Consider the following 12,191-nt stretch of genomic DNA (forward strand, 5'->3'; position numbering starts at 1 on the left):
AGATACTGAAGTTCAACTGTAATTCATAAACACATTGCATTACACAAAAAGTCTGTCTATGAGTCAAAATTTTACAAGTATCTTGTCTAATTTTGAGTGAAACAAAATAATTGTTTTATTAAAGATTGTTAACTTAACATTTTCATAAATATCTTTACTTCTTAAAATAAAAAACATAAAAACAATCTTTAAAAAACACTAATGTAAACAGGTGCTCTTCTGTGATTCATTATGTTTCAACAGCGGTAAAACAAACATTTGATTTGTTGTATATTGGAAAAGCACTCGTCTGTGGGCAGGTACCACTTAGGCGTAATAAAAAAATATGTTTGTTTACGGTTACCCGACCGACCCTATATTTAATCGCCTACCCAAATTTTTTATCCTCGTAAAAATCCAGAAGTCACTAACTGATCAGTTTAACTTTTACATGCATCTTAATCGATCAACGGTTTGAAATCGAAAGTACTAGAAATAGACTATTTCTAGTACTTTCGGTTAAATTATTATAATTTTTTCCCCAGGCCGTTTTTACATGGCGATACCGCCATGCATTCAAGATCTCCCGCCATGCATCAAACATTGCCACTATGCTTCCCGCTATGCATGAATTATTATTGGTATGCAATTTTTTAAGAATATGATTTACTTTGAATGTTATCAGTTATCAATCTATTAATAAAACAATTCAAATCACTAGAATCCTACACACATTGCGTACCTGTGGTGAACTCGATGCGAATCACGGTATGGGGTATAATGCAATAGGTGTCAATTTATGTTTATTGCAATTTATTGGTGTGTTATTAAACATTAAGTTTTTATTTGATTAAAAATATTTATAACCATAAAAAATAAATTATTTGCTGTAAGATAGTATACACCGTGAAAGTTATTGCACATGTGGGTTTTTCCAACATTTCCAGGTCATTCTATAAATAGCATTTATGTTCCGACATCAAAAAGGGTTCATTAGTTAAACACATAATTCTTCAACCATTTTTAGCATAAATATATACTTAAAATAAACATGTCCTATAAACATTATCATTGTTTATTTATTCTAAGAACTATGGGCTAGTACTTCGGTCAAGCGCACGTGCTTTAAATACACAAAGACCTGCATTCAACAGCTTACATTGAAAAAAAATTCAGACACCGATGTAAACATGTTGTAATTGGTGCTACATAGTGTGCACCCTTTTTTGTTTCAAGATGACTGTAAAAGTAGGGACAGCCACAAAATGAAGTAAATTAAACCAAAAAAGGGGGGGGGGGTCACTAGGGTCTATTCAGTTTGTAGAGAGCAAGAATAACACAGCACATAAAAAGACAGTGGCTAATTAGAGGAGAATAAATATACAAAAAAAAAAAAAAATGATGATTAGATCTATTTTTATAAAAAAGAATTCAATTGTTTATTTTTTGAAATTTAAAATTGACAATTTATTCAAAATGCATTTATCATTTAAATTTTTTTTAAAAATATGTACGGTAAATGAATACTGGTAATGCATTTGTATTTTTCACTTAAATATAGATTCAGATACATGTACGTCAAGTAACTCAATTGAGACACGCTGCACGCCGTCAATTCAGCAAAATTCCCCCCATGCATTAAAATTTGTCTGGGGAAAACACTAAATTTATTAGTCAGTGCAACATGAAATTAAAGAGGAAATACAAAACAGTTTTACCATTGTGTGGTAGCTGTAAGGCAGTTGGCAAGAAAGATATTGTCTATTGCCCATGGCAAGTCCAAACAAAAGTAAAGTCTCACACAATGGTAAAACTGTTTTGTATTTCAACCAATTCATGTGAATTTGTAAATAAAAAAATTCAATAAAATAAAAAAAATTCCTACCCACCGACCCTATTTTTTTTCAGCATGTAACAGTAAACAAACATATTTTTTTGTTTGGCCTTATCAAATAACTTGCCCGCCAAACAAAGTTGGTTGTCCCAGGCATCGGGCAATCCTTTTTGTCTAGCCCTGTCCTTTTTGGAATATATATTAAAGAGACACCAATTTACACAAATTTACACAAAATTGAATTTTTGCATAACTCAAGCAAATTTTGGTTCATTCTTGAAAGTACAAGGTGTTATAAAGTTATGGGTTTTAGAACCTAAAATATTTACTTCTGTGGCAAACCAAATTATTACTTTTTTGAAATTTTGGATTGAAATGTCACAAATATGACTGCCAGCTATATTTTATGTCCGAAAGGTGAGAATAAATATCTGTCAATATGGTCAACGCGTCGTATTTACTTTTCAGTATTAGAAATTAATACAGAAACCATTTTCCAAAATGTTTTCTAGAGTAGCCACTACTCTAATTTATTTCTATTCTAATTTTTGAAATCAGAGTAGCCATCTATATGATTTTATCCATCCAATATATTTCTGTACAGTCAGTATCAAACCTAAAAAGTAATATTGTCTGGCCTAGAAAAAAAAAATTGCCATACTCCTTCCTCCTGATTGTATGTGTGCAGAAAAAATAAACAAGTTTTCCATGACCCCAAGTTCCAATAAGTGAGTGGCATGTCAGTATATCAATAAAATCTTGGAAAAACCTTTATCAGAATATATTGTTTACCTAACATGCTCCAATAAATATTGTTAACAGGTTTTACACTCCAAGTGAAAGTTATGTGACCTTGACATGGACGGTGCAGTAAATACCTTTGTTTTTCTGTCACTTATATCTTGCACTCTTTGTTTACTTTACCATGCAGTTGAGCTTGTCTAATATTTTTGATAAATCTTTTCATTTACAATACAGAAATACATAATTATGACTCATGGTGTCTCTTTAAAAAAAGAAAAATTACAAGTTATCAGAAATGTTTGACTTTTACCTTCCTCGTCCACTGCTACCCCCTCCTGCACCCCTACCTCCTCTACCTCTGCCCCTCCCTCGACCTCGCCCACGACTTCCCTCTCCATCACGTTCTTTGTTACTGAATGTTCCAAAATTACTGTCACTAAAAATAGATAAATTAAAATATGAGTAAACACTCTGCAAGTATGTATTCTCAATGCAGTATTATACAAATACTTTATTCTTCACCAACTTCCTAATGCAAGTGATTCAAGGAACTAGCATCCTTATTTTTTTTCTTAAATATCATGACTCTATAAAAGCTTATGTCCTATTTCTGAACTTTTGGATGTGTTCACACTAATAAGAACAAAACTGAAACAGTTTTAAACATGAAAAAAAAAAATCCCCACTACAAAGTATAATCAATGGGAAGTTTTCACATTTTTTGTTTTTTGTTGTTATTCTCTATTTTTCTATTTTCATATCTTTCAATAAGGCCTAAAAAATATTTTAAGGTTATTCAACTGATCCTCAATTTTTGTGCTGATCCAAATATTTTGTTGTTGTAATTTTTTTTTTCAAACATGATGGTTTATAGGTCATAAGGTCACATTTTAGTAGCAATTTTTAGAGCTGTCAAGTAGATCGTTTAAAAAAGATATTTTATTGTCAGTAGAAGAGTGCTTCAAGCTGTCTTTCATTATTTTTTAGAAGTTGCAAAAAAAAAAAAAATTAAGAATTAAACAAAATCCTACATACTGACCCATTTTATTTTTTCATGATCATGTAAAAAGTAAACAAATATTATATTTTTCTTAGGCCTAAGGAAATTTGCACAAAATACAGCTATATTTGCCTATATCTGTACTTTTATGGTGCTAATTACATGTTACTAAATACATTGTATGCTACTGGATAAGTACATGTATCTTCCATTGAAACATAAAATTGCAAGCACTACATGTAGATACCTTTCAGTATCACCGTTCATTTTGTCATTACGGAAGTAGTCTGGCCTGTCTCGGCCCCTCCCCTTATTAGCCAGTCGGGGAGGGCGGGTATCAGGTCTTTTGTTCCGTCGGTTGCTACTCTCTGGTCGATCTCGTCGGTCAGGTCTCTCTAATTCTGTGTTCTGTTCTTGTTTAGGAGCTTCCTCCTCAATGTGATTACTGGTCGGTTCTGATTTGGAGTTGTTTGAGTTAGAAGAAGGGGTTTGTCTTTTCTTCTTCTTTGTTGTTTCCCTCCATTCACCCATTCCCTGAAATAAAAAAGATGTTAAAATGATACAGTTATGTACAAGATCACTCGCAATCATGAACACATGTCCACAGATGTAATCTGTTCTTTCTTTTTATCATTGGAGGCCTGTTCAATTTTTTTTGTACTGAACGTGTATTTTTCATGATTTTTATTCTGAATCTTCAAGATGTCAATAAATTATTGCCACTTGACTAATTGAATCCGAGTTTTATGGATGAAAAATCTAATATTAACAGTTGTAGGAAAATAAGTTATACCTCCTCAAAATCATTCTCCAGCAACATGTTAACTGCTCTGTCTGTGTCATTTTTGCAGTCCTGTAAAGCTATTTCACACACATTTTTGTCCCTTCCAGTAATTTCCATAACCTGAAAAAATTTCAACATCCATTATTAATCATATCATCTGAATCGATAAAAAACATTCCATTAACAAATTACTTCTTCAAAATCTTCCAATTTTTATTAACAAGTGAGCACTAAAAAAGTTTGTAAAATCCAACAATTATTCTGGTTGATCATAATATGTCACACAAAGTAGAAAAGATGTATACTTGGTTGGCAATAGCTATACATTTCTCTGCAAATCAATTTGAGAACTTACACATTTCAATATACATATATGTCTACTACAGCTGAAGCACTTTGATATACATGTAAATATAAAACAACAAACTAAGATGTACTTTGAGCAAGCTAAGAAAAAGATAGGTACCCCCCCAAAGCAAAATCTATTGATGTTTCTCTCTTATGACATTATCAGCCAGACATAAATTTTACACCTTTTCTGCCAGTGACCTTGTGAACTTATAAAAAATAACCATCATTGAGATGGTGACCATCTCAAAGGGCGCCACTTTTAGCAAAGGACATTAAGATAAAAGAGCCTTTATCCAAGGGCACTATTTGAGTAAGTTTGATGGGAGAAAAAAGTGCTCAAGAAAAAGAACTTAATGGAGATTTGCTATAACCTTAACCTTGACCACTAACCTAGAACCTTGGATCAAGGACATGCACACCCTCTATCCATGGGCACTCTATCAGTGAAGTTTAAGCCTGACTGGTCCAAGTGGAGAAAAACATACTCTGGATAAGAATTTTTATGCAGAGACTTTTTGACCTTGACCTTTGACAAATGAATCACTATAGAGCACCTGCAGACTGATTCCTAATAACCCTGGGTCAAGATCATGACACACCCTCAGGTTATAAGCAATATTGGTGTAAAGTATAAATTGTTAATAATTCTCCCTTAGAAAGTTATGGTCCCAGCATGATTGCAAGCAGATGATCTGACAATGGACAAGATGATCCCATATATCCCCAAAACTTCATAGTGGGGAAAGGATGTATCGGGCCTTTCAAAATCTGCCGGTACCCGGTACTTTTACCGACTGAAATCATGATTGTTCCAGCCAAAATATTTGTTGGAGAAAAATCTTATAACACATTCAATTTAAATTACTTCCACAGGTACCTTCTTTTTTGTAAAGGTACCAACTGTTTCTTATCTTTTTGAAAGCCCTTATGTATATAATAAAAATTCTACAAACAGATCAGATTATGCATGGTTTAATTATAGAATTGACTTAAACTGACAAAGTCTGCCAAGGTAAATTAATTACCTGATTGACTTTCTTTTCAAATTCTTCATCCTCTTTTGTCACAGATGTAAGCTGTGCTAGTCTCATTTGTTCTGGAGTGGCCTGGTAAAAAAAATTTAAAAAAACAATAAGCCTAAATAATAAACATATAGGTTACAATTATCAGAACAATAGGTATTTTGAAAAATGAGATAAACATGGCCTCAGAAGTTCTAATCTGTAGTTATGTGGTGTCATGTAACAACGCTGTAAGAAATCATAACCCCTCAGTCCTACAATCTTTTACAATTTTATTTTGCTTTTTGCAGTCAGCAGTCTCACATGTTCAACACATGATTTCCTTCCTTGAACCTGTACACATTAATTGATGAAACACTTTATGAAATTTTATATCAAATAATATTATCTGATATCTTTTAGTTTATGAGAAAAAGGGCATTTTTATGTAGTATCAGTGATTGTGAAGGCCATGAAGGTCAATGGGACTATGGCACAACTGTCAAAATTTCTAATGAGCCATTTTGAAAATGAATGGGCCATCTATGTATTCTGAAGTGCCATTTTAAGAAATAACAAAATGATGAAAAATTTTCAAAGAAAACACGATTGTTTATTAACCAAATCCAATTTTTCACCCATGAAGTGCAACACATTTGAAGGAATCTGCATACAATTCGATTTACCCATATTTTTGGATCAATAATGTCAACATTTGTACCGAATATTGTAAATGAGTGAGGTAATGTACCTTTTTTGTCCTATTCAGTGCTTCATATAACATGAAGCAGTTTTTGACAGATTTTTACCAATAAGATTTGTTGTACTAAATTGGCTGCATTTTAAACAAAAGTGAAACAAGTAAAAAAGTTCTACGCAAAATATTTTCAACAAACATGGCTAAAAATTGACTGTGCACCCTGGCGCCACCAATGGTTGATTTACAGTGCCAATTTTCACTTCAATGCGACTATGGGGCATGGCACAAGCCCTTCCAAATTACTGTAGTACGGAGCATTCAGATGTTATAAGTTGCAAGAAAGTAATAATTAATTACAATACTCTTGTGTTCAGTGATAAAGTTACAGTAATATAATAATAAACATTAGTGATTATTTATGTGTTACATTACTATTTATAATTATTTCAATTTTTCTCTTTGATTACTTCAATTTTTATGACTGTAAATGAAATTTGAAAGATGACTTGGAACTTGTCTTTCTGCAAAAATTGAGAAAAAGTTTTAAACTTCTTTATTATTCTCCCCCTCCTAAGCCATGCCCTTGCTTTATCCTTGGTACCATTTAAAATTTTCATGATGATGTAAAGAAATAAATTTTACACATAATAAAGTTGGTGGAATATTTTCATCCATTAAGTCAACAAACCTTGGCCTTATCTGATGGTCCCTCTGCTCTTGACTGTGTTGTGTCTTTTGCAGTTTTGAAATGCTTCTCCTTATTTGGCCGGTTGCTGGCACGACTCGTGCTCAGTGTGGTACTCATGCTATACTTTATTTACACACTCTATATACAATAGATATATCTGAAACATAAAACAATGTTTCAAAGTGTGCATTTTAATTATATAGTTCATTATATACTTGTCTGATCCACTTAGTTCTCCGAGATTCACTACAAACTACAAACTTGAAGAAAATTGATTTTCTTGTATAGTATCATCATAATGTCATGGGAATGGTGAAAGTTCAAAAGAAAGAAAATGAAAGTAATGTGTACATTAAGCCAACACTGCATTCTGTAACTATGACACAGGGCACTGTAAGTAATTTTTTAACACAAAAATATTATGAAGGAAACATGCTCATAAAATTTTCTTTTAATCTCGAAGCATCAGCAGTGAGTATACAGCAATTTTGACAGAATACTAGGATACTAAGCTAATAGTTAAGATGATAAAATTTGTCAAATTGTTGCAAGACGAAAAAGAACGGGAAGTTAATTCTAGGATGGCAACGGCTCTTATATTCACTTTTAGTATCTTCAAAATAAGCCAACAAGTCAGATTCGTCGAAAAATGTAAAAATACGACTTTAAATATACTACACGTTCTGACACATCCCGCATTTAATGAATAACAAAACAAGGGATATGAACATGTGACGCCATGCTCGATATTCATTTACGCTTCAACTTTCGATTCTGGTTGAAAAACAGATATACAACTACAAGATCCATTAAAATCATCACCCAAAGGTTCTAGTTTCTTACATTCAGCTTTACAGTTTACTTAAAAGTGTTATTATTCATGTGATTTTCCCATCTAATTCCGTCATTCATTACCTGGGTCTCTTCGCTCACAATGGCATCGGGTCACGTGATGAAACCTAGAATTCGCGCCGCCATATATAAAATTTTCGGAAAATGACGTCACATTGGATTTCCCTTTTGCCTCATTTATAAGAATCCGTATGTGAGAAATGCTGTGTAAAATTGAAAAGTATATTTTAGTGTGAAAATTTATTAGACAGTAACACTTCAACAGGATAGTCAGTTACCTTCCAGATTTGATAGGAATGGTGTTAAGAAATTGCACTTCCGGTTTATTTTCCGAATTTTCCCGAATGTTAATAAATACTATGGGGAAATAACTCCTGGGCAACAAGCTTACACTTGTCTGAAAATGACAAAAATCAAAAATAGCGTTTTGCGAATTTTTCACCGTCTCAAGATTTGTTTAAAAAGAGAAGTTTTAACATAATTATATATTTATAAGGAATTACGTGATTAATTGTCATACATATGTGTAGTTAAAAAAAAGACATAGAATTACAAAAAATTAAAATTAAAAAAAGAAATTGAAAGTTTAATAATAGATCAAAATAAAATAGGTTATATAATAATAAAAAAAAAATTCTGATTCATTTTATCCATACGTATTAACCATAATATTATCAGCTTTTTTATAAGATCTTTGATGCAGTGTATTTCTCTTCAGCATTCAAGGACGATTTTTATGATATTGTAAATTCAATAATTCGATCTAAAATCCACATATACTGCTTATTTCGCACTTATTATAATAAAAAAAAAGTCTGCTTAACTTGTAAAATAAATTCTATAACAACTGCCAAAACATTGAATTTTCTGTTTTTAACATTTTCCTCGGGTTATCTTTAGTCCATGATAACCGTCTCTTTATTAAACTTCAAAGCAATATTGCGATGAATGAAAATATATAGGTACATTTAAAAATATAAAGAACTCAGTAATCACATTAGAGAGAACAGGTGCTACCATGTGGTAATTTGTATTTCTGATTATTTTTACCTTGTGAAAAAAAAATCTTGTGAAAATATCAATTATATTCAATGGACGATATGAATTGCAGTATTTCACAAAATTTTAAAATTTTAAAGAAAGGGATTTTGTGGAGCTAAAAGTATTGTCAAAACTCAGCATTTTTTGGTCAATATTTAGTAGAACTGAGGTGGAATAAAATGAAATATATCAAAGTAATTCTCTGATTTAGAACCCTGAAATTCCATGAGCTTTCGATGGCTTCGCCCCCTGGGCCCCACCAGGGCCCTGCCCTGGACCCGCTGGGGGCCTCAAGACCTCAATGCCCCCAGACCCCTTGCCTTTTTTGAATACAGAAATTTTTTTGCTAGCTACGCCACTGATTGATAATTACCCTTTACAGACAGCGGAAAATATGGCTGTTTATATATATATATAGAGAGAGAGAGAGAGAGAGAGATTTATTGCATTACAAGTTTATTCAGAATATAACTTTGGGCAATACAGCCCATCAGTTTACAAAACTAGCATATAATAACAACATTTATCATATACTTAGTAGTAAATACACCGATTCTGCACTGTGCGATACGGGTGACGTCACAATACCCCATATCAAGGATCGGTCCGAAAATCCACATCACGTATCGGACCGGCGGGCAAAAATCCATATCAAACCGTAGGTAACGTTTGTTTAAAGTTTAAAAGTTAATTAACTTGATTTTATTTAAATATACATGTAAATTAATTCTTTACTAACATCTGTGAACTTAATTTTTTTCAAAGACCTAAAATTTGCTTTATTAGATTTTAAAGAAAAAGGTCATAAACATGCACGAAACATTCTTCAATGATTTTATGTGAACTCGCATATTAAGTATTTTAAATATATGATAAATAGAATACTACATACTGAAATCCATTTCATATGTTATATCAGCCCTCGGGCCCCATATCAGCCCTCGGGCTGATATGGGTCCACTCGGGCTGATATGACATATGATATGGATTTTAGTATGTAATATTCTCTATATATTACAAAGATTAAAACTCTTTACGATATAATGTTTCATAAACATACTTAATTCGTATCGTAGGGGTTTGTAAAACCCCCATCGAATTTAATTTACATACGGTAAAAAAAAAGAAATTTACTTATTTTGGTTATTATAAGAAGTTTGGTGACCCCCCCTCCCATTTATACATAATATAATATTATAAAATTATATATAACAAATTGTCTATCTTTGCAAAAAAGGGGGAGGCTAAGCCCCCCCCCCCCCTAGCCCCCTGGTTCCGACGCCTATGATAGCAATGGGACAGTGGTGCCACCAACCCCTCTCTAATGAGGAACACACCTAACCATATCAATGTGTACCTGTGTAACTCCTTCTTAATTGGCAACATACATAACTATGCCAAGGGTGCTTATCCTCTTTTACTGACATAATACCTTGCCATACCAAGAGGTGCCTCTCCTTCTTAATTGGAAAATACCAAACCATACCAAGGGGTACCACATCCTTAATTGGCAAATATCGAACCACCAAGGATGCCACTCCTTCATTGGCGACACATTTAATCACATTTTACCAAGGGGAAGGGGGTCTCTCCTCCTTAATTAGCAAAAAAATTTACCATACTAAGGGTTACCACTCCTCCTTAATTGGCAACAAACCAAACAGTGTCGGTTCTCATTTATTGGCAACATCATAACCTATCTGTTCAAGAACTGCCAGTCTTCCTTAATTGGCAACATTATCTGTACAAGAGATGCTACTCCTCCTTAATTGGCAATGCACATAGCAATAAAGATGGGTACCAGTGCCACAACAAATATAACCATACGAAGGTTATCCTGAATTGCCAATATACTAAACCATACCAATTAAGGGGTACCACTCCTCATTATTTGGCAACATACCAATGACAAGAGGTGTCACTACTCCTTTATTGGCAACACAAATAACCTACGGTACCAATTGTTTACTCAGTGGACATCTTCCTAATTTGCAACATTCCAAACCATTGCAAGAGGTGCCACTCCTCCTTAATTTGCAAACCACCTAACCTACAAAGGGTTACTCTTCATGAATTGGCAACATACCTGACCATACAAAGGGGTGCCATTACTCCTTGGCAATGGACCTAACCGTTTCCATGGGTATCAGTGTCAATTCTCCTAACTTGCAACATACCTAACCATACTAAGGGATGTCATTCCTCCTACCAAACCATAACAAGGGTGCCATTAATTCCTCATTAATTGGCAACAAACATAACTGCACAAATGGGTGTCATTCCTCCTTAATCAATAATAAACCATACGAAGAGTGTCACTACTCCTTAACACAGTAGCCCAGCCATACCAAAGGGTCTCTCTCTTCCTAACATAATTGTTCAACCATTCCAAGAGATTTACTACCTATATGTTGCCAAAGGAAGAGCGCCTATTATTGTGCAGTGCTTTGTCTTGATGTGTTTGCATTGAAATATCTGCAGGACACAGGAGTTGGCTAGGTGGGAGGGAGAGTATTACAGAAGCTCATTTACGACCTATCAAAAAATATTTTTGAATTTAATATAACAAATTGCTGAATTTGTTTAAACAAATTTATGAATTTTATATTATTCTATAACAAATTTGTAAATTCATTTTGACAGATTCTAAAATTTGTTATGTCAAACTAAATTTGAATAAAATTCATATTCAATAATGATAGGTGTTGCATGATCAAACTCAATCAACAACTAAAGAAAACAATAACTAGAACTGTCCAAAAGGGACAAATACCCCCCGCTGGGTTTTTCAGAGAAAGTACCAAATCACTAATGTTTTCTAGATGTGAGAGGTGTTCACAATTTCCTTAAACATTTACAGTGAAAATTTAATTAGTCATTATATTTTTTTTATATGTCTGTCTTAAGACGTATAAGACGTATTATGTTATAGCGTTCATGTCCGTCCGTCCGTCCGCATGTTAGCTTTTTCATGTCCGACTCATAACTTTAATACTATTAGGCCTAGAATTATCAAACTTTGTCAGCTGATACATCTAGGGTAGAAGGTGTGTCGCACATTAAAACCAGGTCGCTCTGACCTTTAATAAAGACGCTATGGCCAAATATGGAAAAATCATAACTAGAAAACCATTAGACTTAGAATCAAAAAACTATGTCTTTTAACTTTTAAATTACGCAATCCCAAAAGATGTCAGAGTATTGCAGTATCTTTATT

The 12,191-nt window shown here is 33.1% G+C and overlaps 1 protein-coding gene across 1 annotated transcript in view; it reads right to left on the bottom strand.

The window, feature by feature from the left end:
- Positions 1–8,104, bottom strand: part of LOC133182231 (protein lingerer-like) — a 29,524-nt gene extending 21,420 nt beyond the window's left edge. Inside the window, exons 1-6 of the mRNA XM_061316986.1 lie at positions 7,997–8,104; positions 7,082–7,238; positions 5,718–5,798; positions 4,351–4,461; positions 3,805–4,091; positions 2,868–2,993 (exon numbers count right to left, since the gene is read on the bottom strand). Of these exons, the coding sequence (XP_061172970.1) occupies positions 2,868–2,993; positions 3,805–4,091; positions 4,351–4,461; positions 5,718–5,798; positions 7,082–7,198 (722 nt within the window). The 5' untranslated portion in view covers positions 7,199–7,238; positions 7,997–8,104. The remainder of the gene's footprint in view (positions 1–2,867; positions 2,994–3,804; positions 4,092–4,350; positions 4,462–5,717; positions 5,799–7,081; positions 7,239–7,996) is intronic.
- Between the last annotated feature and the right edge of the window lie 4,087 nt (positions 8,105–12,191).

Source organism: Saccostrea echinata, unplaced genomic scaffold, assembly GCF_033153115.1.
Source record: "Saccostrea echinata isolate AGI-Se365-2 ecotype Australia unplaced genomic scaffold, CSIRO_AGI_Sech_v1 ptg000009l, whole genome shotgun sequence".
NCBI classification, from domain to species: domain Eukaryota; kingdom Metazoa; phylum Mollusca; class Bivalvia; order Ostreida; family Ostreidae; genus Saccostrea; species Saccostrea echinata.